The sequence below is a fragment of the Penicillium lagena genome, assembly GCF_028827675.1.
Source record: "Penicillium lagena strain IBT 129212 chromosome Unknown utg000003l_segment0_segment0, whole genome shotgun sequence".
Classification (NCBI taxonomy): Eukaryota; Fungi; Ascomycota; class Eurotiomycetes; order Eurotiales; family Aspergillaceae; genus Penicillium; species Penicillium lagena.
The window spans coordinates 1884688-1910756 of NW_026623224.1; the positions used below are offsets into that span (position 1 = coordinate 1884688).

At 53.1% G+C, this 26069-nt stretch overlaps 8 protein-coding genes across 8 annotated transcripts; 3 read left to right on the top strand and 5 right to left on the bottom strand.

Moving 5' to 3' along the window:
* Positions 1-54: 54 nt before the first annotated feature.
* N7510_005925 (aminophospholipid-translocating P4-type ATPase NEO1) lies at positions 55-3882 on the bottom strand (the record flags this gene model as incomplete). Its single annotated transcript, XM_056977851.1, has 2 exons — positions 55-2027; positions 2079-3882. 2 exons carry the CDS (start codon positions 3880-3882, stop codon positions 55-57), a joined length of 3777 nt encoding a protein of 1258 aa, XP_056833883.1.
* A 579-nt stretch (positions 3883-4461) lies between these two features.
* sec16 (COPII coat assembly protein SEC16) lies at positions 4462-10795 on the top strand (the record flags this gene model as incomplete). The annotated part of the gene is made up of 2 exons (XM_056977852.1): positions 4462-10150; positions 10203-10795. The coding sequence occupies 2 exons, from the start codon at positions 4462-4464 to the stop codon at positions 10793-10795; spliced, it is 6282 nt and encodes a 2093-aa protein (XP_056833884.1).
* Positions 10796-11360: 565 nt separating this feature from the next.
* On the bottom strand, positions 11361-12699 carry N7510_005927 (checkpoint protein HUS1 family protein; the record flags this gene model as incomplete). The annotated part of the gene is made up of 5 exons (XM_056977853.1): positions 11361-11387; positions 11441-11517; positions 11578-12436; positions 12489-12607; positions 12657-12699. The coding sequence occupies 5 exons, from the start codon at positions 12697-12699 to the stop codon at positions 11361-11363; spliced, it is 1125 nt and encodes a 374-aa protein (XP_056833885.1).
* A 114-nt stretch (positions 12700-12813) lies between these two features.
* Positions 12814-14357, bottom strand: hxkB (putative hexokinase; the record flags this gene model as incomplete). The annotated part of the gene is made up of 3 exons (XM_056977854.1): positions 12814-13674; positions 13721-14131; positions 14184-14357. The coding sequence occupies 3 exons, from the start codon at positions 14355-14357 to the stop codon at positions 12814-12816; spliced, it is 1446 nt and encodes a 481-aa protein (XP_056833886.1).
* Positions 14358-15008: 651 nt separating this feature from the next.
* Positions 15009-18983, top strand: N7510_005929 (GAS2 domain protein; the record flags this gene model as incomplete). Its single annotated transcript, XM_056977855.1, has 1 exon — positions 15009-18983. The coding sequence occupies one exon, from the start codon at positions 15009-15011 to the stop codon at positions 18981-18983; it is 3975 nt and encodes a 1324-aa protein (XP_056833887.1).
* A 795-nt stretch (positions 18984-19778) lies between these two features.
* On the bottom strand, positions 19779-22279 carry N7510_005930 (GTPase-activating protein GYP7; the record flags this gene model as incomplete). Its single annotated transcript, XM_056977856.1, has 5 exons — positions 19779-19990; positions 20044-20362; positions 20420-20682; positions 20733-22074; positions 22127-22279. The coding sequence occupies 5 exons, from the start codon at positions 22277-22279 to the stop codon at positions 19779-19781; spliced, it is 2289 nt and encodes a 762-aa protein (XP_056833888.1).
* An 896-nt stretch (positions 22280-23175) lies between these two features.
* N7510_005931 (alpha/beta hydrolase) lies at positions 23176-24048 on the bottom strand (the record flags this gene model as incomplete). Its single annotated transcript, XM_056977857.1, has 1 exon — positions 23176-24048. The coding sequence occupies one exon, from the start codon at positions 24046-24048 to the stop codon at positions 23176-23178; it is 873 nt and encodes a 290-aa protein (XP_056833889.1).
* A 771-nt stretch (positions 24049-24819) lies between these two features.
* Positions 24820-25209, top strand: N7510_005932 (uncharacterized protein; the record flags this gene model as incomplete). The annotated part of the gene is made up of 2 exons (XM_056977858.1): positions 24820-24929; positions 24996-25209. The coding sequence occupies 2 exons, from the start codon at positions 24820-24822 to the stop codon at positions 25207-25209; spliced, it is 324 nt and encodes a 107-aa protein (XP_056833890.1).
* Between the last annotated feature and the right edge of the window lie 860 nt (positions 25210-26069).

Sequence of the window (26069 nt, forward strand, 5' to 3'; positions counted from 1 at the left end):
TGTCTCCGATGAAGTAAAAAGGGAAAAAAAACCGAAGGTAAGATGGGGAAAAAATCAACCTCGGACCTTTCGGTAGCTCGGCGGTTTCCAGGACTGCTTGATCAGCTTCCCAGCCCACACCGGGATGAGCGCTGCAGCCAACACGGCCGCGACGCGCCATACCCAGTCGATCGTGATCACGTAGCGTAGGTCAAAATACTCGCCCAGGAAGGGTACACTGCCTGCGAATACCAACAGTGTGCCGATCAGACAGATGATCATGATCGGATGCCAGGTTGTGATCGCAATAGCCACCATACCCAATTCATTGAGCACGAGCGCCGTGAATGAGATGCTGATCAGGCGCGGGCCGGTGATCTTGTCGAGCAAGATCTGAGACAGGCCTTGGATGACTGCGCCTTGGTACACCGAAATCAGCACCCAGGTGAAGAATGACCGGTAACTGAGGCTGCGTCCCGTCTTTAATTCTCTATACAGTTCGGGATAAAGATTTGCGAGTCGCTCATCTACGTCACGATCCCAGACAAGAGAGAAGACTGGAGCGTTGGTGTAGACAGTGGCGTAGCCGACCATGAGCCAGTTGATGAACAGGCCCTTGGGATCGAAATGGCTGGCAATGCTGTACATTGTCTGGCAAGCACTGATGATCAGGCCGCGGTGCATGATGAACTGCGCTAGCTTCGCGGAGCGCTTGTAGGAGTTCCGTCCGTGCCAAACCAAAAGTTTGGTGAGATGGTGGAATTGTGTGATGCTGAAGTCGGCTGCCAGGGAAGCCTGGCGGCCTTCTTTGCCCACAATACCGATTCCTACATCTGCCGCCTGGATCATGGAGACGTCGTTGCCGCCATCTCCAATACAGCACACCCGCTTTTTCGTGTGCTGGCGGATTAATTCGGCAATCTCAGCTTTTTGTGTCGGTGAGCATCGGCAGGCAATCACAGCTGGCAGGAGCACCGCAACCGAGATGAATGCTGTCCGGAACTGGCTCAGCATGAGCGCCAGAGACTCGCCATCGATCAGGAGACAGCAGTCGGTCTTATTGCGCAAGAAGTCCAGTGCTTCCTGGGCGGTTGACTTGTCCGTCGCTTTGGAGACGGTGTGGATGTATTGCCCCCGGGATACCAGTTTGGCGGAGATGGCAACACATCGCGCGGTCTCGACCTTGTCTCCAGTCAACATCCAGATCTTCACCCCAGCATTGCGCATCAATTCTAATGATGATTTGACGTCACGCTGCAGCCGATCCTCAACACCAGTGACACCGAGAAGCTCCAGGTCTCGCTCCAGGTATTCGGTCACTACCTTGGCCATGCCAGCATCCCGCCCTTGTAAAGACATAGACGCCTGCTTGTATTTGGCCGAAAACTCTTGATACTGTTGCAAGGAGAGCCGTTTCCGTCCAACCACTAGAGTTCGCAAACCTTCACGTGCCATGTTTGCCGTCTCTTCATCGAGCCAGTCATTGGTCGCAACGATCGTTGACATGACAGTATCAGCACCCTTTTGATAGAACCAGATTTCGCTGTCGGCTTGGCCGGGGGAATCAAGGACGTTTTCATCATGTTGGAACTGGACGATAATACCCATGCGCTTGCTGTCGGAAGTGAATGGAAAGATGTCAAGGATACGAACGCGCACAACAACTTGCTTGGAATCGGCGGACTCGAGAACCACGCTATGTCGGTCACGGTATGACAGCTTCAACCCAACTTCTTCGGCATACCGGACAATCGCAATCTCATCTGGAGATGAGGCTTGATAAGTCGTCACTTTCTGTCCGTCTACCTCCTCGGTGGTTGGTGTGACGTTATGGCAAAGAGCGAGTGCCAAGACGATGTCTCGGACCCGGGAACCAATCTCTCTCCTGGTCCGCGGTGCTGCCCCAAGTCCAGCTTGGGTTCCGAATACAGTGGAAGGAGTTGTCAAGGTGTTGCCCGCAAACCCTTGACGGATAAATGATCCTACTTCGTCCATAGCTTCGTTGGCGTACGAAACCGTGCCCACATGGATCTTCTTTAGCTCCATTTCTGGATATCTCATTAGCAATCATCCACACAAGAGGCTCTAAAAAAACCTACCGTTCTGGGTCAGGGTCCCAGTCTTGTCCGACAGAAGGTACTCAATTCTCCCCAAATCTTCAGGGATCGTACTTGTCCGGACCACCGTGCCAGGAATATCCTGGTCTCGCTCAATGAATCTACCGTACACAGATTTGGCCATATCGAGGTTGACGCGCAGACTCATAGGAATGATGGTCGAGAAGAGAATAAGGTAAATCATGATCGCAACGTACCACTCCTTGTCATTCGTCGGCTGGAACCCTTCCAACGCAACCAGCACAATCGATAACGTGAGCGTCAACGCACAAAGGATTTTCGTCAAGTTGTTGATTTCATATTCCAGTAAACCAACCTTTGACCGTGAAGGTGAGGTGGATAAGGCAGCTCGTGTTTGTGATCCAGTGTAGATGATGGCGGCGTAGGTAGTGGTGTTTGACGCAAGAACCGTATTGGCCCAGGCGGTGTTATCGATTGTCAGGGGAGCAGAATTGCTGGCTCCGCTTTCATTGTCCTGATTCCTTCCATCCTCGGCTTGCAGATCAGGCGACTTGTCGATGTGAGCATCATAGAGACCCGCCGGTGGCCCCAACTCAATGGCGCCCGCAAATTCGTTGACTCTCTGGTCGGGAGTACTTGCGGTGACCTTCAGTCGGGTAAAATCGCCCAGAGGAAGACTTTGAGACAATACCGAAGGAAAACGGAGCTTCCAATCGGTTTCACCGTCCAGCTGATCGGTTCGAATAAAAGTGTCGCTGGCAGACGAATCCTCAGTACCCGAACCTTCCTCCGCAGTTGGTTCGGATGGCCCTTGATTCGATTCGAGCAGATTGGCGGAGGTTCCGAGAGCAGCTTCAGCCGTAGTGGAGTCTTGACGATTGATACCCGAGTCATTTGATATACTCTTCAAAATCACCACGTCGGCCGGGAGGCGCTGATTTTTCCGGATCTTCAGGATATCGCCAACTTTCAGATCTCGAGATCTCTTGACGATCTCCATCACGTTGGATCTATCGAGTGATAAAACGCAGAACTCCTCCGCATTCGCCTCTGCGTCACGCCGCCGCCGCGCAATGTCATCCAGAGCCTCCTTGCCCAACGATATCGAAACCACAAACGCCAAAGGTGCAATATATGTAGACATATAGCCAATGCGCAGCATGGGAAGAATCTGCGACAAGGCGACGAGAAGGAAGTAGATGTTGAAGAAGAAAGAGAACTCGTTGTAGAGTGTTCGTGGCAAGAAGCTCCAGGGGGTGTATTTTGCATTCGACACCACGTTTGGGGGGTATTTGGCGGATTGGTATTGACCGACGAGGACCTCTCGTGGAGGCTTGTCTGAGGTGTCGCGAGCGTTTCGTCGTAATCGGTTTGTTGCACCGGACAAAAAACTGCCAGGGAAGCGTAACCGGCTGACCTTGGTCGACTCATCGTCATTGAAGAAACGCACAGAGCTTCTGCGGCGGTCGAGGAGAGGGGTGTCGTCGTCGTTTAAGTTGCGCGAGCTGCCGTGTGATTGCCGTAGCTCGTCGTCTTCCGCGTCATCCAGCAACGCGCTTGTGTCTTCTCCTGATTCCCTCTGGCCTGACAGACTGCGTCTCCAGTTCCGACCTCCCATCCCCACCCGCAGGTTGCGAAGCGCAATCCCGGGTCCATAGCTTCGTTTGCGTCCGTGATAGTCTCGGGATGGTCGGGACGGTAGGCCGGCTGTCGTTGTGCTGGGGTCGAGTTCTTCCAGGTCCAAGTCGTCGTCATCCGAACCTGAAAACTCTCCAGGGCCGGACGGTCCGTCCAGAGGGTGTAGGTAGTCGCTAGAGGAGGGCATGGTGACGAATGCCCGGCAGGGTGTCCTCGTACAATCACTCGAAGTCGAGCTGGGCGTCACTCGGCGCGGTCAGCCCTCGCATGCAACGAAGGAGGAAGATCCCAGGTATCACATCAGTGGTGCAAAAGGAATGGACAAGCAACAACTGGCGCATGGGAAATCGAGAAGTGGCCGATCGTGCCTGCCTGGACTGCGTGATCACATGACGGATAGTTAGCTCACTCCCAACTGGGTTATGTCATCCTTGGTGAAGAGTGTCCTCTCCGGATTAACTACTTCTCCGTCCGGTCATCGAATCGGCCCAATTCGCCCTGAGTGTCGCCGAGGTCGAGAATCTTCCCTGTTTGATCGTCTTATTCTTTCATAGTTTATTTTGTTGTCTTCTTGCCGAGTCGGCTTTTCTGCCACTTTTTTTATTACTGCGCGGTTTAATGGATCCCTGAGTCGACGCCCTTTGTTTTTCTGGTTCTCCTATTGTTGATCTCCTGAGCGTCACGGGCGACGTGTCAGGTTGATCCCTCTGGACTACGCTCTTCATCGCCAGCTCACTGATAATCCGAGGAGATACACGCAGCGACCATGGAGGATCTGTTAGCAGCGGCCGACGATGCAGGCTCGTGGAATACCGCGTCGAGACCGGAGGATACTATTGCGACGACTTCAACATGGACCGAGGGTCAAGGAGGCTTGGAGGATTTGATCGCGGCCGACGATGCGATTCAGCATACTGCTCTTGCACCCTCCGTGCCGTCTGCCATGAAGGGAGCTACCGATGCCCCTGCAAGCGACCCACTACACGCGGCGAACGTGAGCCAACCACTCGAGACGAAAGAAGATTTGCGGGAGGATGACGCATCGGCTGCGGTGGACACAACTCAGACGCAGGGTATTTCTGGAATGAATACAGAAGCTCCGAATCAGACGGATACAGGATCTCAGCATGATCCCTGGGGCTTCGAGGAAGCCGCAGAACCCGCCACGGACGTGGCTAAGCACGAGACTCAGCCTGAGCAGTCTCAGCCAGACCCGGAGCATGGTAATGACCCTTGGGGCTTCGAAGAAACTGTGGAACCTGTTTCTGGCCTGGCTGAGCAGGAGACCGAACCCGAACAACCCCAGCCGAACGCCGAGGGTAGCAAGGACCCCTGGGGCTTCGAAGAACGTCCGCAACCTGTCCGTGAACAAGAGACTCACCCCGCGCAGCCTCAGAAAGATCAGAGCACTGAGCTCCAACGTCAGCCAGAGCCTACCCCCGAGACCCAGCCCTCTGATCTGATCCTCGAGACTGAACCTCAGCCGGAAGCGATCCACGAGACCCAAGGCCTGCCAATTCCTAAACCGATCCCCGGGCCTCAAGCTCAGCCTGAATCAATCCCCGAGGCCCAAGTTCAGCATGAACCGCTCCCTGCGATTCAGACTCAACCGGAGCCGATCCCCGAGACTCAGCCTCAGTTTCATGTGGTCCCCGAGCATGAAGCTCAACCACAAGCGATCCCGGAGGCCCAATACCAATACCAGGCTGCACCAACTCTTGAGACTCAAGTTCAGCCTGAAGCTCAACCACAAGCGATCCCGGAGGCCCAATACCAATACCAGGCCGCACCAACTCTTGAGACTCAAGTTCAGCCTGGAGCTCAACCACAAGCGATCCCGGAGGCCCAATATCAATACCAGACCACACCAATCCCTGAGACTCAAGTTCAGCCTGACCTGATTTCTGAAGTCCAGCCTCACTCTGGTTGGACCTACGAGCCCCCCACAGCTGAAGTGCAGCATGGCGATAATGTTGACGAGCCGGCATCTGAGGTGGCTGCTCATGAGACAAATCAGGAAGACACCCAGACCGAGTTTCCGAAAGCGGAGATGGCTCCCAATGGGCAGGACCCATGGCGAAGGGAGCCGGACGGTGAAGCAGAGTCGGAAGAGGGCGAGTTCTTCAACCAACTCAATACTCAAACAAAACCCATTTTTGCACCGGAGGAATCCGAATCCAGGTTCGAGGAAGGGATTCCCTTGTTAGCCGAAGCTGACCCTCGTTCGCCGGTTCGCACCACGCAAACCGAAAAACCTGTGGATAACTTCTTTGCCAATGACGAGGAGGAGGCAGATGGGTTTTTCAGTTCTGTCCAAAATAGGGAAGCAAAGGAGGAACCCGCCCCTCACCTCACTCGCAAGACCACTGGCCAGGTAATTGACTACTCCTTTGGCGTTAGCTTAGACTCTCCAGCTAGCGAGGCTTCGGCAGCTGCTCAGCTTGATGCCATCCTTAACGGGGCGGCCTCTAAACCTCATGCACCTATACAGGCACCTGAGCCCGAGACAGCAAATGAACCGACTGAGGAGGAGTTGGCTGGGCGGTGGAAGGCGGAGCTGGAGGATGAAGAAGAAGAAGAATTGGATGAAACTCCCGAGGACGATATTGCTGCACGATGGGAGGCTGCGTTGGATGACGATGATGACATCCTGTTGGAGGACGAGGTTGCTGAACCTTCTGTTGCCGCACAAGATCCTGCTATTCAGGACCCGGGCATGTCTACGGGTCCAACAGGCCTGAACAGTCCGTTCAAAAGCCCCCAAAGTCACGCTCAGCCCAGACCAGCTCCCAGTGTGTACACGCCACACCAGCCATCCACTGCGGATCTGCTTCATGGCCGCTCTATGCCAGCCGCTGCACCTCCCGTCGCCGCTGTGTCGTCATATTTTCCACAACAGCAGCCTCCGAATGTGATCACCAACAGGGGGGAAAGTTTTGCTGAACGGTCGAAGGAGGGCTACAAGTCACCATATGACCTCCCAGACGACCTTTCTCGGCCCAGAAGGGCCGCCCCCAGGCCATTAGCGAAGGCACCTAGCATGCCTGTCATGGCTCCACCACCGCCCGCGGACGATAGCCTGGTCCAGCGTCCTCCTGCTGTTTCTGCCATGTCGAGCTCATCCGTGCCAGTCCCCCCTCCTATGGCTACACCTCCCACGACGGCGGCCGGTGCCCCTTCTAGTGTGCCACCGCCTGCTGCGAAGAACTTCTACGAGGACCTGCCACCACCAAAACCTAGGCAACCCAGCGGTGGACGTTATACTCCGAACCCCAATCAGGCTGCGATCACTGGGCTTCCAGCCATGTCACCACCCAAAAGCTCGTACGCACCTGCCGCTCCATCTCCGCATCCAAGTGAACCCCCCACACAGTCTTCGTTGCAGCCGCCTGAACAATTGGATCCCTACACGAACACATTGGCATCAAGTGCTCCCGCGGGGCCCAGTCTTGCTTCAAGATATTCGCCTCAACCGTCTGGCTTGCAGCCGCCGAAAAAGGCACCTTCCTTGCCGAGATATTCCCCAGCGCCCCCTGCGCCTGGTACAGCTGGCCGCAATCGTTATGTCTCTCAACCCTTGAATGTTCCCGGTCACAACACTTCTCTGCCGTTTCAGCCACGCACTTCGAGTCCACTTGCCCATCACGAGAAGACCTCGTACCAGCCGCAAGGGACTCAGCAACCGCCGTCACTTGAACCGTCAGTCACCCTTTCTCCACCTAGGACACAGCAAGGACGGACCCAAGCAACACCCCCGCCAGCTGGCTACTCCAACGTCCCCGGCCAAGAGAGTGTAGCCCCACCCGTGGACCAACAGCAGGGCACTCCGCCTAGGAATCGATATGCGCCGCAGGAGTACATCAACGAATTTGCCAAGCGCGTCGCACCGCCGACCAGTTATGCCCCCGCTGCTCCGGCTCCAGAAACTCAAACCTCCCCGCCGCCAGCTAGCGATGAACCATTGTCTCCTATGCGTCGGTCTCAAACTCAGTCTCCCGGTCAGCAAATGGCGGCTGGGCCTCGGTTGTCTATTCCCACTACTTTTGATCCTCAGCAACGGCCAGCTTCTGTGCATGGCTCAGGGTCGCCAACCAAAGCTGTGAATCCATATGCACCCTCGCAAGCCCGCAACCGCGGCCTCTCTCAGCATCTGGAGTTTATTGCTCCCAGCGATGGACAAGAACAGGATCCACTTCAACGATGGAAGGGTGCCCCGATTTTCAAATTTGGGTTCGGAGGTGCCGTGGTCTCGTGCTTCCCCAAGCATATTCCTCGGTACTCTGCCGGTCAATCAACGCCAATGATCATGCCCTCTCTTGGAGACCCGAAGGTATCTCGAGTGAATCAACTGATCTCGCCGGCTGATAGTATTGTTCAGCACCCTGGCCCCCTCAAGGCCAAGTCAAAGAAGAAGGATCTTGTAACCTGGCTTTCGAGCAAGATTGCAGCCTTTGAGAATGAAGGGATTCCCTCGTCTGGCCAGCCACACCCTGATGACCAGAAGCGCCATGAGGAAAAGATCTTGCTTTGGAAGGTTACCAAGATCTTGGTGGAGAACGATGGCGTCTTGGAAGGCTCTCCCACTGTACAACAGAGCCTACGTCAGGCTATCTTCCCACACCTCCAGGCTTCAGAAGCTGAGGGGTCGTATGGAAATTTGGTTGCTTCATCGGCCGGGTTCAAACCCATTGAGATGCCATCTCAGTCTGACGCTTCTGGCTCCCAGTGGGGCGAGGAACTTCGCCAAAAGTTGGTTATGGGTGACCGAGAGAATGCCGTGTGGAGTGCAGTCGACCGCCGCCTTTGGGGACATGCACTGATCATTGCGTCCACCTTGGATCGATCGATCTGGAAGCAGGTTGCCCAAGAGTTTGTTCGGCGCGAAGTGAGATCCGCGACTGGCAACACCGAGTCCATTGCAGCCCTTTACGACATCTTCGCCGGAAATGTTGAGGAGAGTGTTGATGAACTTGTGCCTCCGTCTGCCCGCGCTGGTTTCCATTTGATCAATAAAACGGACGGTCAAGGTGCTGCCCGGAATGTTCTTGACGGTCTTGATAGCTGGAGAGATACCTTGGGGTTGGTTTTAGGCAACCGCAGCTCCGAAGATCATCAGGCATTGCTGGCCCTTGGCAATCTGCTCGCATCGTACGGACGAACGGAAGCTGCCCATATTTGTTTCATTTTCTCTCGTGCTGCTGTATTTGGTGGCATGGATGATCCACAGGCCCACATTGTGCTTCTGGGCGCTGACCACAAGCGTTTCCCATCGTCCTTGCTGGATGAAGATTCCATTCTTCTGACCGAGGCGTACGAATTCGCTACATCTGTCCTTGCCAACTCACCAACAGCCAGCCAGCCGCATTTCCTGGCATTCAAGCTTGTGTACGCGAAGTGTCTTGCCGATCGCGGTTGCAAGTCAGAGGCGCAGAACTACTGCGACGTGGTGGCCGCATCATTGAAGGCAACCACTCGTCCTTCACCGTACTACCACCAGTACTTGTTCATGGAGGTGGATGAGCTCTCCGCACAGCTCCGGCAAACCCCAGGTGATGGTGGTTCTTCGTGGATCTCCAAGCCTAGTATGGAGAAGGTCTCCGGGTCCATGTGGGCTCGCTTTAACAGTTTCGTTGCAGGAGATGACAGCGATGCGGTGTCGACAGGCTCTGGAAAGGGCGGCGAGGCAGCGGATTTCGGACCTTTTGCCAATGTCGCTGGAACTCCAACCATCAGCCGCTCACCGTCTGTGACTGACCTCTATGGCTCTTATCCTGGATCTGGAGCACAGCCGATCCCGGCCGCTGGTGCATCGAAATATCACCCTTCGAACCAGTACGCGCCGAATGCCTCCCCTGAACAATTCCGTGGTCGAGGATCCTTCGACTCGCAGAGATCTGTTTCACAGGGAATGCCGTTCCCACAACGCCGAAGCTCCCAGGAGCCATCGCCTCCAGTCGATTCTCACATGTATCAGGGAGCGCCTATGTACGGTTCATCCCCCTCAATTTCTGGTTATCAGTCAACACCGCCTCAAACGTCCTATGTGCCTCTCGCTCCGGTCGAAGAGGATCTGAGTGCGCAATCACCCACGGTTGCGGCTTCTTCAACGCAACCTCCTGTCAACGGCTTGTTTTACCAGCCGCCGGGCCAGGACGCAGCTCCGGCTGAAGCGTCTCCCTATTACCAAGGACCGTCCGACATGCCACAAGCCGAGAGCCCTGCTTATTTGCCTCCCTCGGCGACCAATGCATATGAGCCCCCTGGACTTAGTGCAGGCCCACCCCCCGCCCCCGAGGAGGATGCAGAAGAGCCTTCTCCGGAAGCTATTCCAAAGAAGAAATCATTTATGGACGACGACGGAGATGACGAGCTTCTAGCGCAAGCATCTGCCCTCAAAAAGTCAGAAAACGATCGCAAAGCAGACGAGGCGTTTAGGAAAGCGGCTGAAGAAGATGGTAAGGGCTCACTTATTTCGAAGTATATTCTCTTTTACTAATTCCCCAATAGCCAAGAAAGACCAGCAACAGCCCGCGAAGAAGGGATGGTTCGGCGGCTGGTTTGGTGGAGGTGGTAAGAAGGAAGCGGACAATGTTGGCGGCGGCCCTATCAGGGCGAAGCTCGGCGAAGACAGCTCGTTCTACTATGATACGGAGCTGAAGAAGTGGGTCAATAAGAAAGACCCCGGCAGCAGCGCTGCTGTCCGTGCCACTCCGCCTCCTCCCAAAGCTTCTGGTCCTCCCAGCCGAACCGCAAGTTCCGGCAGCATGCCATCGATCAATGGGCCGCCTCCAATGATGCCCTCAGGCCCTAATACGCGACCTACGTCTTCCTCCAGTGCAGCCCCGCCTCCTTCTGCCAGCCCTGCGCTGTCCGGTCTAAATGTGCCCCCGCCGAGCCTAGGCCAAATGCCACGATCCGTCTCCTCTGCTGCGACTGTTTCAATACCCCCTGGGGCCACCTCGGCTGGACCGCCTCGTCCTACTGGGTCCCTGACCCATGCGCAATCCATTGATGACCTGCTGGGCGCTCCTGCCGCGCGCAAGGGAAACACTGTCCGAGGTAAAAAGAAGGGCCGCTACGTCGATGTCATGGCGCAGTGATCATTGGATTGATGGCATGGCCATCCTTGAAGCCTAAGAGGTCCACCTTTCTTTTGTTCCATTACGCTGATTTCATTTGAGATGTCCTGTATTTCTTCTACCGCGATGCCATTTTTGACCCTCACCCACACCCCCTTTGTTTTAATCATAGAACCCCTCTTGTTCCCCCTGCATTTTGCATGCTATGCCTCGGTCTCATGGGCCGGGGTAGACGCACCCCCCCCCAACCCTCGGCGTTCGTACACACTGACCTCATTGTTGCAAAGTCTTGCACTTGCACATAGCCCTGCTTCTTGCTTTCCTCCTTTGGCCGGTATCAGACTGTCCGCCGTGAATCATGTATATCACATCCCTCCCGTCGTCGGTGGTTTGTTGTGTTTGTTTTCTCGTGGGATCTGGAGGTTCCTTCTTGTGTGGCTTTGGCCATGCATCTGTCTTAATAACGAATTCTAATAATGCACCACCCCCTTGGCACGCTTTCTGAATGACCGGTCAAGATATCTTGTAGATGGGTCGTATCGGCATGGGTAATAGGTATCACTATTCGTAGGATAGTTCATGGTCGTCACAGTGCAAATGAGTTGATATAATACTGCGGGGACAGGGTCAACAGCGGCTCGATTGAACGGCAGTAGATCGACTTACGGTCAGACAAGAATCTTCGCGGTTGCGTCTCCCGGGTAAATAAACATAGAGAACCAGCGCCATCTCGTTAAGAAAGCCTGTCGCGGTAGAGTGTCAGTTTGATACCAAACCACCGAGTGCATCGAGAAGAAACTCACAAGCCACCACCTTGGGACTGAGTCTTCCGACACTTAGCACACGTCCCCAGTCGCGGCCGTCAATCCGGACAGTCGCCCACCCAGACTCGCCATCATCTTTCGCCGCGCGATTCCGCTCACTGGGCAGCTGCGAGTACTCCCTCTGCGACATCTGGGCGGGATCCAGCTCCGGGTTCACGAGTCCGGACCAGACACTCGAAAGACGCAGCTCATCCGTTACAACGGACAGCTTTAATTTGCCGTGCATGTTGGCAGACAGTTCCAGCTTGGGGGAGCTGTTCGTCGACAGCGCCGTGCCACCTGAGCCACCACTCCCCCCATTCTCATTGAATGATGCCGCGCTCAACCCCGGCGCGTCCGGTGCCAGCACGCTCGGGCGCGTATTCTTACTGTCCGAGGCAGCCAGCTTGGTAAACCGATCCGAGACACTCTTGAGTTGCTGCAGACTCGGCAGGATGATGTGCACGTCTGGATCGGGGCAGTGCGGTTCATGGAGACCGTCTACAACGGTCTCGTGGAGGATCTTGATCGGGACCTCCTGCGTGATCCAGACCTCGCGCTCTCGCGCGCCTATGTCTCCGACGACATCTCGATTTGCTGTCGTTGGGAATTGTTGGGCGTCTTCGGCGATGGGAGCGCCGTCTGTTGTACTGAGCGTCATGTTCCCCGGCGTGAACTGGGTGGTTAGCACCGTGAGTGCCAGGAGCGGTGTTTTGCCCTTCTTGGTTAGTCGGAATTGCGCTGAGGTTGAGCCGACTGCGGACCGGAGGGCGCGGTGCAGCACGCTAATGTTGATTTCGATGTTGATGGCGTCCGAGTTGGACTCGAGCTCGTAGGTCGTTTCATCGAAGATGGTATCCTGTGTACTCTCAATCAGTATAGACCTTAGAAAGCATAGACAGAACACGTACGATCGGAATCTGGGCCCATACTTGGGTGCCTTGGTCCGGGATGATGGTGAAGCGGATTACATCGTATTCCAGTCGCATCCAGCACACCTTGCCCAGGGATGCGAGCGACGCGGTCAATTCTGATCCGAGTGTCAGTCAATTACTTCTTACTACCACGCAGAAACCTACTGGAGAAGGTCAGTGGGTTGACCAGTTGCGTTCGAAAGCGCATGATGAGCTGCTGAGGTGTGCAGGAGAGAGAAATGGTTCTTATCGATCTATCTTTTATCACTACAACTCCCACCACCACACCACACAACACCACCACACTGCAACTAGTAACTAACTAATCGGCCACAGTGGCTTCTTCTTCCCCACACCCATCCGGGATGTTTTCTGCATTCATCGCTAATGCGGCTGCCAACGCGGCGCCCACGCCCGAGCCATCCTCGGCTGCGTTGAGCGCGATCAGGTCCAGCTCGTGTGGCGGCCAGTCCATGATCTCGCGCAGAGCCTGCGCCGCGCGGTCCTTGAAGCCGCTGTACTTATTGAACACCGATCCATCGACCCCGACGTGGCACCGGCGCAGATTCTTCTTTTTGCAGATGGCCGCCACGCCGCAGGCATAGAGACGCGCCGCACGCGTCGCGATCAGCCCGATAAGATACCGACACGCCTTGAGCTCCTCGAGCGACGGGTCTAGACTGAGCATTTCTTTGAACTCCGCCCTCATGTCGTCCAGGTCCTCTGAAATGTCCAGTTCGGCGATGGACAAGAACGACGCCTCCAGGGTGTTTTCCGTGCGCAGGCGCGTCGTGTCCTGGCCCTCGAAGAACTTTTCTTGCTCGTGCAGCGTGACCATTATCAGGCGCAGCATTTCTCCGATGTACAACCCGGCCACCATCTTTTCATAGATCTGCATGCCCGGCCGGATCGACTCTGCGTCGATTTGTTCGTCGAATGGCGTCCGCGGCAGAAACTGGCACTCGTTGTCGAACGCGCCGTATTCCGTGTTGATGATCACCTTTGCGTCCTGGGGCAAGCCCAACCCGCGCAGTTTGGGGATCGCGCTGCATTCTTCCATATATGCCGCATTGCAGCCCGTGCTGAAGATGCTGCCGATTTTGACGTGCCTGTTTTTGTAGTGCGACGCAATGAGCGTGCCCGTCGTATCGTTGATCAGCGCTACTACCCTCGCCGGAACTTGCTGGGTGAATAAGCCATGGTATTTTCGTCTTGGATGAGCACCTTACCTTTCTTTGTAACGCTGCCTCGAGCTGGGGCACTACATCATGATCCTGCACGCCAGAGACCTCGAAGTTCTTGGTCCAGCCCTTCAGAATTCCACTCCGGATAGACTTTTGATCCACGGGGAACGAGAAGGTGAAGGACAACGGAAACGGGCCCTTGATATGATCTTTACTATAGTGTTCGTTGATAAAAATATCCAACCGATCGGCCACAAAGTCCCAGAGCTTCTCGGCCGTGCCGGACTTGATCGCCGCCGAGATCTTGAACTTGCGCTGGGTCTGTTCAAATTCTCCCTTTCCTTCGGCCAGACACACATCGCACACGCGGAGGTTGGTGCCGCCCATGTCGAGGGTGAGGATCCGCCCTCTCTCGTGGCCGGTTGGGTAGGCCATGATCCAGCTGACAATCATGGGCTGTCTGGGAATCAGTAAGATTTCGGGTTTTCGTGCGTGGTGAATCACTGACAATGCTGCCACCTTCCACAGTGAGGCCTTTTTCCAGTTCTTGGACGATATGGTTGGTGATCTTCTTAAGTTGGCCGGATTCAATCGTGAACCAGTCTTCGAACTGCTTCATACGTTGTAGGAGATCGTCGGGCATGCCTTCCAGCATCTCGGGCCGGTAGCGAAAGCGTTCCATCTTAGGTGAATGGGTGACACGACAAGTATACACATCGCGGAGATCTATATCCAGTGGCGTGGCACGCCATTATGCGGTCATGATGATTCTCCTGATACCTCGAGGCATTCAATTAAACGATTCCATTCATTCTTCTATCTCGGTGGGTATGCAAAACCAGTATAGTAGTCACCTTCGTAGGTGGTGGTCTTACCTAGAGCAGTTAGGGCTCCACTCCCCCTTTTGGCTCCACTACAACCACGAACGCGATCAACACTGATTATTTTTCCAAGCACATCCTCGCGGGACAGTTAATTCCTCGTTACTGATTTGCTTGGGTTCCTCATTGTTTCCGTTTCTCTGCCGGACCGATGTAACCGCCGTCCTTCTGGCCCATCCAGACAACCTCGGTGTCCAGTCTCCAATCGCGCTGCTCTCTCGCGTTCTTCAATAATTACCCGTCCAGTCCAGTCCAGAACCCGATCCTCCCTCTTCACCCCAACCTTGAAATCCGCTGCAAAAACAAACGCGTCTCAGCATGCGGGCTCGACAGTGCTCTCCCCGTCTACCGCTTGCAACCCAGTTTCGCTCCCCGCGCCTCTCCTGCCACCATCAACCTCGTGGCCACTGACGGTCCAGAACCCGAGCTTGACCAGAAGCTCATGAATCGGCATGGCAGCCAGTGGAATGCCCGGTCTTCCTCCAGCCATCCGCCTCTCGCCCACCCATTCTCGAACAAACTCGCGTTCTACCTCCCCCGACAGAAATCCGGCTGTGCTCTACCAGAAAATCGACCCCCTCTTGAGTAACCTCTCCCCCGAATCCACCCTCCACGCCCTCACCTCCACGGAAGCCGTGCCGTCGAACGAGAAACGCGCCCATGATATCCTGTCACAAAGTATCTCGCAGGTGTCCCCGGCGGAACGGGCCCTCGGGATACGCGCCGCGGTAGCCGCCCAGAACTTGAGTCTCTGGCTCAACGAGGTACAGTCGTGGGGATGGCCGACTCCGAACGAGGCAAAGGCGGGAAAGGGCTTCGTTCCTCCTCCCTCCGCCGAGCCATCTCTAGGTCCTGGGTGCGCGAAGTCCTCTTCTTCATCCCTTGTTAGCAGCACCGAGGACGAGTATTATGGGAGTTTGCCGGCGGAGGTGGTGGAGGAATATGAAACGCGAATTGAAGAAATTCGCGATGGTATGGACGATCTCAACGTGGAGGAATTGAAGGAGCATGTGCTCAGTGCCCACATTCCAGCCCGGTCGAGACCCTCTTCCAACAACAGCACCGTGTCTATACCTCCACCGCTTAGCTATGTCCAGCTGAGTGATTTCACCGCCGTCATTACAACCACCATCCTGCGCGCTCTGCCGTTCTTGTCCAAGTTGAATAGCCTCCTGTCAACATGGGATGTCCGCCTGCTGGTCTTGCGTCAGATCCCTGGTCTTCTAAGGGAGCTGAACTTAACCCGGACCGCTTTAGATTCCTCGCTAAAGGAGTTACGGACCGCTGATCTGTCTGATACCAACCATTCTCCCTTTTCGAGCTCATATCTGCAGTCTCAACATGCCAAGCTCGAGTCGACCGTTGTCACTGTCGGCAGACGCATGGATCGCGTTTTGGATGCGTTGGAAGGACGTCAGGATTCATTGCCGGAGCGTTGGATCGACGATCTGGAAGGCATCGAGTCTGACTTTGCTGCGTGGGTGGTAGAGGCGGAAAGATATAAGATTCGCGCTGAATGGTTGCAGAACCAGCGTGCGGTGGATGAAACCCCTGAACTGTCTGAGCTTGAGCCCGAAGAACAGGAAAATAGTGTTCATGAAATGGAGCCTATTAAGGAGGAGCCTGCCGAGGAGGAGACCATTGAGAACGCGTCTATTGAAAATGATCCCATTGAGGAAGAGCCCCAACGGGATTCTGAATTGTCTTCCGAGGACACTGCCCAGCAACCGGTTGAGCAACCATTCGCTCAAGCAGAGCAGGAATCAATCCTTTCTCATTCTGATGCTCCGGATTCCCAGACAATGGAGATCCAATCACCTTCTGATAGCCCACCAGCTGCGGAGGTACCTGGCATCATCGTGGACAATGACGACACTCCCGAGGAACATCCTTCTATTGCAGCTGCAGAGGACTTGCGTACTCCAACACAAATGGAGTTTCTCCCAGAACGCCCTACGAATGCTGGAGAACAACAAACCCCAACTCCTTCAATAACCCAGCGACCTATTCCCGCCCAGGAAAACAAGGAAAATATCCCTCCGCTCAATTTCAAAGAAAAAGAACCAGCGACACCACCCTTCGAACAGTCACCTGCAGTGAAACCGGTTGCTCGATCCGAGCACAAAGAACTGATCGAGGATCCCTTCATTCATTCACACGCCTCTGGGTGTGAAGTCAGCCATGAGGAAGGATTGTCCGCTGATAAACCTGCTGATGATCAAGAGGACTTGGGATCCAGCAGCGAAGCGAAAGATTCAATTGAGATTGATGCCCACCAAGAGACGATCACCGAAATGAAGGCCCCCAGGACCCCGCTTTCATTGAACCGTTCATTGCCTAGAGAAGCCGAGACGGTGACGACTCCCAAACTTCCGGAACATTCTTTCATTCGAGATTCCCAAGTACAGCAATTGTCAGATACACCCAAGGTCCCTAGCACTCCGACTTTGGCAGACATCCATGAGCCAGTGCCTTCCCCGACGAGAATACCAATTCGGCAGGGCGTGCCTACGAATCCGGATAACTCTGGATCCAAGCCTCAAAGCGTGAAACCAAAGCCACCGACTGAACAAAGTCCAGCAGCACGACCAAAATCTCGCATGCCGTTACAAAGCCCCATCAAGCTATCCAAAGCGAGACGGCCAGGGAAGCTGGATCGTGATAAGAACACGCCTAACCCACGTCGGCGTCGGACTTCGTCAGGCTCTGTGGATTCTCTGCTTTCCGATACCTCGTCACTTATATCCAGTGTCGATCCTCCAGAACCTCGTACTGGCTCGTCGAACGAAACGCCACTTCTTCGGAAATCGACAAATCCGAAGCATGATAACCCTGGTGCTCTGCCACCGTACAGTGGTCATACATTGCGAGAGGACCGCCTCCGCCGTTTGGATAGTCCCAAAGGCTCATCTCTTCGGGCGGCATTCCAACAAAGCCGGACCGTCAGCTTGCCCATGGAGCGATTTATCAACGAAAGGATGGATATAAGGATGGGAGACGTGCCGGACACGCCACTGCCTGACGACAGCTCTTCAACGCCAATACAACAGGTGCCTTGTACCGCTCCTCGTCGTCCGACACTCACTCGAGGGAAGTCTGCGTCTGAATTGACTACACAACTTCAAAGATCCAGATTCGCCGATCATCCCAGGAATTTATTCTCGAAAGATTTATTCCATCGTGCCCTCAACACTCAGAGTCATCACAAATCCCATCTGCCCCTACGCAAGCGACTGACAGCTCATCCAAGTTTGGAAAGCCTCGGAATAAAGCGACAAGAGCTTGCATTTGTAGAGGAAGATGAAGCGGAGTTGCCGTCCGTGGAAATTCGTGCTTCAACGCCAATCAGACAATTCAGGAAGCCAAGAGATCGACTGGATCGGAAGGTCAGCTCTATCTTGAACACTCTTCCCGGCCGGATTCATCTCGTGGATCCTAACAACGAACCGGATACATCTTCATCTTCGTCTTCCTTGGACAGACGTTTGCGAGGGAGGTTCCGCTCCGAGTCACCTACCGGTTTGGCATCCCGAAGTATCACCCCCGCTCCGTCTCTGACTCTGATGCCCGCTGGTCGTCGGCGGCAATCTTCCCACAAGTCGGAAGATAGCTACGTCAAGCTGTATCACCTCCACCACGGTGGTCAGACCGCACCAACTAAACTGTTTGTGCGAACCGTCGGAGAGGAAGGCCAGCGTGTCATGGTCCGGGTCGGCGGCGGATGGGCCGATCTGGGCGAATACCTCCGTGAATACATCATCCATCATGGCCGTCGGAAAGTATCAGAAACTACTCCTCGTGTTGAGGTTCAAGGACTGGCATCTCGTGAATCACCAGCCTATTCGCCGTCACCGGGCATTTTGCTCTCTTCCACCACACCCACTTCATCCTACCTCTCTTCTGGCCGAGCAACTCCTTCCCGCCCACCCTCAGTGCTCAGCGCCCGCCCACCTTCTTCCCTTACAGTCCGCAAAACAAGACGCGGGTCCAATGCATCTGATGCCGTGGCCCCTAGGGCTGTCACCACAGGAAATTTGAACTCCCTCGCCACGCCACAAACAGCGTCCTCCGGTCGTCGGCGTCTCTCCGTCTCATCCAATTACTCCAATGACACCGTGGCTGCGTCGATGTCCACTCCATTAGGACTGGCTGGACCCAAACCCCGCTCGCGGCAACTGTCCATGAGCCCGGAGGGTGAAGCCTGGATCCAGGATGTGCTCCAGCAGACTCGGCGTTCAGGATCGTCCAATCCACCACCTTTCCCGTTGAACAGTGCCCCAGACTATGCTGAACCGCCCGAATCTGTGGATGGCAGCCTCCCCGATCTCTCTATGCCCAAGAAGGGCCGCCGCAGCGTCAGTGATATTGGAACCACGGGTTCTAGCAGACGGGTCGCCCTTCGAGGACTCGGGAGTCGCAGGTCATAAAACCGGACTACCCCGTACCCGCAAGGCATCATTTCTCACGGCTATCCGTCGACTGTGCTCGGTTCTTTGCTTCTCTTTCTTGATCGAAATTTGTTTACCCTCTAATATCCTTGCCTCATTTGCATACATGCTCGATTCCCCATCCCAACGAACCTTGCACGCTATACCCATCTTCATCTGCTTTGCTTCTTGTTATTCGATTAAATTGCTTGTTTCGCTTCTACCTTTTCCCCTTACTCTTTTGCTATTCTATTTCTCATTTGCATCAGCGAGGCGAATCTGTTTTGATGTTTGGGTTTCTGGTTGAGATCTTCACCACGTAGATTCTCCTGGCGCTTTGTGCATGCATACATTAACTAATGGCTAGACCCTTTTGAGGGATCTAATTGGAAATAGACAGCATATGCTTGCATCGTCAATATTACTTGTGATATTCCGTGTTTTAAGTTTCGTTTGGAGAGAATGTTTTATAGGAAACAGCTGCGATTTTGCAACAAACGAAAAAATATAGCCAAAACGCCAAAACCATTTCCCTATCTCGAATCCAGCCATGTCTCATGAAAAGCTTCTGGGAAAAGAAGCAGAACGGATGGAAAATATAATGCAATGAGTATCATCCATGTCAGTTTGCTTCATTACCATGGTTATGACGATCTTTGCTTTGGCTGTTCTTGTCCTTGCGTAGTAGTTCCCGCAGCTCTGGTGAAATGACCTTTGGCTTGTCTGCTTCCATAGCCTTCTGTAAAGCTGATCGCCCAGAAGGGCTCGAACTGACACCTGTGCTTGAGCCCACTGCTAAGGGTCGCCGAGGCGATTTGCCTTTATCGGAATCAGAGACAGAGTCTCGATCATTGTTCCCGCCCCCGGTCGGCGCTGGTGAGCTGTTGGAGCAGATGGAAAATTGTCTTTTTTATCAATGGCTTGAACGGCACGTTCAAAGCGATGGAAGAGCGATTCTGCACGAGTAAGAATAGGGAGCAGCTCCATGGTGTTAGACAGCTCGTTAACTGGGGGATTTGATTAGCAAAGTTCTATTTCAAACGACAGTCATAAATCATACTGTACTTGAGGACTTCATCAAAATGCTTCAAATGGTCCATGATGACATCACGGTGTTTTTCGAGAATGGCGAGAGCGATGAAAAGATGGAAGTTGCTGGACAAATAGTCTGTCCAAAGCGTTTCCCACAGGCGGAGTATGTCACCCCATCCAAACTCACGCTTGTACCAAACGAGCAGCATGCGGAAAAAGAAAAAGAAGTTGGTGCTATCGGCTGACTGCAGATGCAAGTAGAGTTGGGGATCCAAAAGTTGGACGAGGTGATCCAGCGCCAGAAGCTGGGAACGCATCCCAGACTGGTCTCGGAGGAAGTTTTGCTCCTAAGTATCCCTTAATTAACCAGTGGAATATAGCTGGATCTCTTCATGACGACTAACCATGCGGTTCATGAACCCCACAAATCCCCAGAAAGCCACCGCGTCGTCTTGCATGACGGCGTACACCGGGGCAAGCAGATCGCTCATTCCCTGCACATAACCCAGATCAGGGTTGTACTCGTTATACGTTAGGAGCATGTCTTTCATCTGCTCCAGATGGACATTAGTGCCCACATCGGCGAATGGAGAATCTGGGTCTGGATGAGGGGTGTCTTCTCCGGCAAATAGTGGAATGGTGCGATCGGTTCGATGGACATCCTTTTCTGTATTAAATAGTCAGCATCAGTCCTAGAATTGAAGGCTACCCTTTTACCTATTCGATTCCGCTGCTCTTTCCAATGGTCATACTCTTCTGCAGTCGAGTTACCTTCTATCATCCGTTCCCACCAGCCGGCCTTCAACCGGATGTATTCGTCACGTTTCGAGTTCATGATTGCTTGTCGTTCCTCAAGGCTGCTGTCCCACGGGTAGACTCCGAGAAGGAAGAGCCAGGCCTCCTTCCGAGCGCCATCGTTGGGATCCAGACTTCCGTGGAAAACCCGTTCTTTGACCTCTTCCGCCGTGACTTGCAGTCTCCCTGATATCGGGTCAAAGAAGCCCTCCCACTCTGTGAGTGTGACGACTCGGCGTCGTTCCTGGAGGGCCAGGTTACCGGTCTCCAGTTCCAAGATCTCGAAATCTCCAACCGAGCTGTTCTCCATCTCCAGGACATCCTGAGCTGTCCATATGCGCTGATTTCGTTCTTTCTCGCTCTGCTCGGCAACAGTCATAGCCCACCGAGCCAGGTAGAGCCTGGCGCTGTCGAACTCATCCTGGAGAGTCTGAATCTCCGGATTCTTCATCAAGCGACGCATTTGAGGGGGCAACCGAGGGTGCTCTGCGATCTCGTTGGCAGTTCGGCGGGTAAACGTGGTGATTTTGCTGAGCTGTTCGAGCACTTTCCACCGTGTTTCTTTGAGAGTTTTCATCAATGGGTCCATGCTGGCGTCGTGCTGTCCGCTGGGTCCAGCAGCAGCCTGCGATTGAGCTGCATTCAGCAGCGATCCGTCCCCTTTCGCCGCCGGCCGTCCAAATGATAGCTGGTCTTCCTCGGATGGATTGATCAGATAGACATTACGATCTACAGCCGAACGCTGTACCTGGACGTATCTCCGCAGCCATCGTAGCACCTCATCACCTCCCCAGAAAAGGCCCCCCTCGCTATCGAACGGGTCAAAGCTTTCTCGGACTCGTTTCTTCTTCTGAAGGATCGTCGACTCGCATTCGCTGTCGTGGAAAAACAAGGCCGGAAAGCTGTCACCGGCCCGAGTGTTGATCACCAGGCTACCAAACCACCAACCCAAGCTGGGTGGTCGTACCAAGAGGGAGTAGATATCTGACAAGGGAATCGCAAGGGAATAGAGGCCGACTGGATCATTGTGAGAGGTGGTGGTCGGAAGTGGCGGCACGAGGTACTTCTGTCGCGGCGGCGAACTGCCCTCGGCGAGATCAACCTTGACATATGTGCTGTAAGCATCTCCTAACGAAGATTCCGGCACCCATGAAAGGAGATACGAGGCAGTGCTGGACTGGGCGGATGGGGGAGGTTTCTGCTGGATGAGGGCGATGAAGCCAGGAATGTTGTCCTTGGCGGAGGGCGTCGGATGTACATAGACCTGGAAGTGTTGTCAGCGCAGGAAACACAGATGTCATAGGTGGAAGTCGCACTTTGCTCTTGGAGAACAGCAGCTTGACCCCGCGACCCGAGGCGGCGTGGGCGATCGTGTTGTACTCTCCCTCGTCATCGTCGCTTACATCGTAGAAGGATGCAGAGGGTGACGGGGGAGATGGGGGAGGAGTGTATTTGACGGAGTCCGCCATGGTTTTCAGGTAGAGGGCATATCAAAGAGAGAAGAGAGAGAGAGAGAATGTGTGTGTGAGTGAGAGCGAGCGAGTGACAGGGAAAGAGAGATGGCGACGTAATGGCGATAAGATAAGGCGATCGCCTGACTTTTCCCCAGGCTCAGAACGTAGGTCATTCTTGGTGCAGGAGATGGTTGCGACACTTATTATTATTATATCATGTTGTCTTTCTCTCTCTCGATATACACTCACGTTTCTCTTTGATTCTTTTCTTTTCCCAGTTAGAGACTCTCTGTTTGCTCAACGCTGCTTGTTTCTCCCGATTTAGGCAGCAACTAACCCTAACCCCCTTCGTTTATATGGTATGGATAGCAACATATACCAGTCTGGGCTCATGTCGGCGAATAGCGAGACAAGTTTTGACTACGGTGCTGAAATGTTTTCTCTTGCACATTTTTTGTATACGTCCGCTAGAAGGCCCGCTCTCGCTGGTGAGGGCCCGCCACAACGCAATTAACAATTTGCATTTTCTATGGAGTTCCCGCACGAGAACCGTCAGAAAATCAATATAGCCGCAACACCGATCAGGTTAAGCACATGCCCACAATCCAGGCGTCCGTCCACACGAGCATGTCCGCAGTTGCTTTCAAATCCCAGGATTCCACGACACAAGGTGGCTGTCGTCCTTTACCCGCTTATCCCCTTGTACTTGTCTAACCATTGAGAATACTTCAAATTCCGATTATTATTTTGATATGGGAGCCGATACTCGAGTATAAATAAACAAGTCATCATTGTAGATGGTGAGAGTTGAGTGAAAATATGTGATTTCCACACAGATTCGGGATCGACTAGAAGACTCGCACGTTAAAAGCGAACGTCGACAAACATGAAGCCCCTTATACACAGCCTAATCAATCTGTCAGGAACAAGGCTGCCCTTTCGTAGAGGTCATTTTTCGCTCTTTCCTGGACAGATCCTTTCTCATACGCTTTGTCAAATGCATGTTCACAACCGTCATACCGGAGCATCTTAACATGTTTGGTCGTCGCATCTTTGATCTTATTTCCAAGCGCCTCTCCTTCGAGACAAAGGCGATCGCAAGCCGCAGTAACGAGAAAAATTCTATCCGAAAACTTTTCAACAGGTATAAGGGCTGGTGAAGCAAGGACACTCTTCACGTCTTCGGGGTTCGTATAATAGCATCGCACGAATGCATCCAGCAGCTCGACGGAAACACCATCTCTTGATTCATCGGGAGCAATCTTGTCTGCGGAACTTTGGACCATGTCTGTTGGAGGATAGGTGGCGAGGACATTTTTGAATGTTCCTTGAGGGAAAACCACCGAGCTGAGAACTAGAGACAAGATTCCTCCTGCACTGAAACCAGAAATAGATAGCCGGGAAGCATCGAACTTCTCCGGACGCGAAAGAACCCACCGAACCGCATCTTCGGCGTCGTGGACTGCAGCAGGGAATTTATTCTCCGGTGCGAGTCGATACGCGCAGTCCAGAACCACGAATCCAGTTTTCTCGACAATGAATTTACAGAACTCGTCGTCGCTCCCATGTAGAGGATTCACGAATCCGCTACCATGGAAATTGACGAGGACTGGTGCCGGGGTATCCCTATTGAGCGTGTTGTACGCATGAATTCTAATGAACCGTCCTTCGTCTCGCGAGGGGATTTGAAGCACCTCGTCTGGGTGCGCAGTAACGCTGAAGGTTTTCAAGGCATACGCGCGAACTGGGTTTGCGATTTTGAGAAGGTCGTCCAAGGAAGGCATATCGTAGCAGTAAATAGTCTGATATGGAGAGGAGAGGATGAAAAACGGAGACAGATCGATAAGAAGAATGGAACTGGATTGTTGTTCCTACAAGTAGGTCAATGACTCTATTTAAATACTTCTCTTCGGACCTTTTTTGCAAGTAATTGATAATAACGTGGCCTGTTCATCCGAGAAAACCCTTATTTATAATTATTTACTTAGAAGTGGGTCGGTCTTTTTGCTAATCGGGGCGACTTTGCGCCGTATTCAGAATGCCCGACACAGTAACGGAGAATAAGTAAATGATTTGTCTCCGGACGTAGATGAATAATTTCAACTCACGATTATTGCGGATATTTGTTAGAGCTAGGTTAGGACTGTTTACTTAAGACCACGTCATGTTGGGATGGTTATTTTTGGTGCTGTAACAACAGTTCCATATCCACGCAGCTTACTCAAGTTTTGTTTGTTTTGAGAACTACGATCCCGAATTCCAGTTTACCCTAGTAAATCCTTTCATCGATCAGCTCGAAAATTGAAGGTTAGAATACTGTCCATTCTGTAGATCCGCGGCCACTTCCGATTGAGCAGGTCATGTCGGTAGAAGAAAGATCCGGGATGATTATGAACGCAGATCAAGCGAGAGCCAGTCTCACAGTACTAGAATCAACCAACCCACCTAGTGAGCATCGACCCGACAATCAAGGCACGGGTAGCGAGGTTTAGAAATTTGATTTAAGCACTCTTGTCACCGCCGTGGACGATGAGAATGTCGCAAGCATATTTTCTATGCCTGCAGGCTTCGAAAATTTCGACAACAATGTTCATCCCGGAAGCGACTTGGCCAATCTCATTGGAATTGGGGATACCAGCGAATACTGCGACTTGCTTGACTCTAGGTGAGTACCTTCTTCTTTGTCAGACTTCCTCTTTTGCTACCAGACCCTAGACTAATGATAATGTAGTGAGTCTGTGGACTGGGCAAACAAAATACAAGCAGGAATTGCCCTTTCGTTCGAGGATTACGTGGGGAAGGCCAACGTGTCAATGGCGGATGTGTTTGATAATGGAGCTTGGCTGGATGAACGGAAAATTCCTATTATCTCCTCTGATGTTGATGTTCACATATCTCTCTCCTATGTTGAGAGCCAAATAACACAGATCTGGACCAGTCAGTGATCAACACACTTTTGAACAACGAAGGGGTCTTTCTATACTGCTACCCTATGTCTCAAAATGGTTGTATGATCCTTCCTCCTTTCTTCAGTTTTCACGCCAGCAACTAATTGAGAGGATGAATGGGCAGTCAACTCCAACAGTGGCAAATACAACTTTAAATTGCAGGCTTGGGTCGATGAGGACCAACTCCAAGAGATATGGCAATACTGCCAGGTAAGCACCCCTTTGCTTCACTTTTAAGATCAAAGCTCTCAGAATTGCATGCTAACACTGATTCGCCCTATTAGCATCTGCGACCGCCAAGATTATGCTGATAAGAATGGGGTTACATTTTCTAAATACATAGATCTTGGTGAAGTTTGTTCTTGTGGTGATGCTCTGGAGGTTGCGTGTCAACCGGCAGCCTAAACATACGCGGCTCAGGATGACAGTGCCCACATTACACACGGGGAGCTTTACCTTGAATCACTTTGTAGGAAAGATGGAAAGCTGGTGACACCTAAATTATTTGCACTTATGTATTGGATACATAATACACTTTGTGCATGTCATCTAAAGAACCATATCCAATTTTTTGCGACACGTTGCATTATAGTCTTGGTAACGTTATCGGATATTTCACTATATATTGTCAATATGGGAGCAACAGTTAGAAGTGAGGGACGTCTCGGCTAGCATGGAAGGCCACATGATCCTTTTTCTGGCTTTCCCATATCCTTAGAATGGATGTAAACAAAGGGGCGAATTTGCGGAGCTGAACTTGCGGTCGGCCACGAGGCGCCAAAACGGAGTCATTTCCTGCCCATCAGGGCGCGCATTCGCACTCTCTAACGCCGCACATCCCACATGTCCTCATCGGG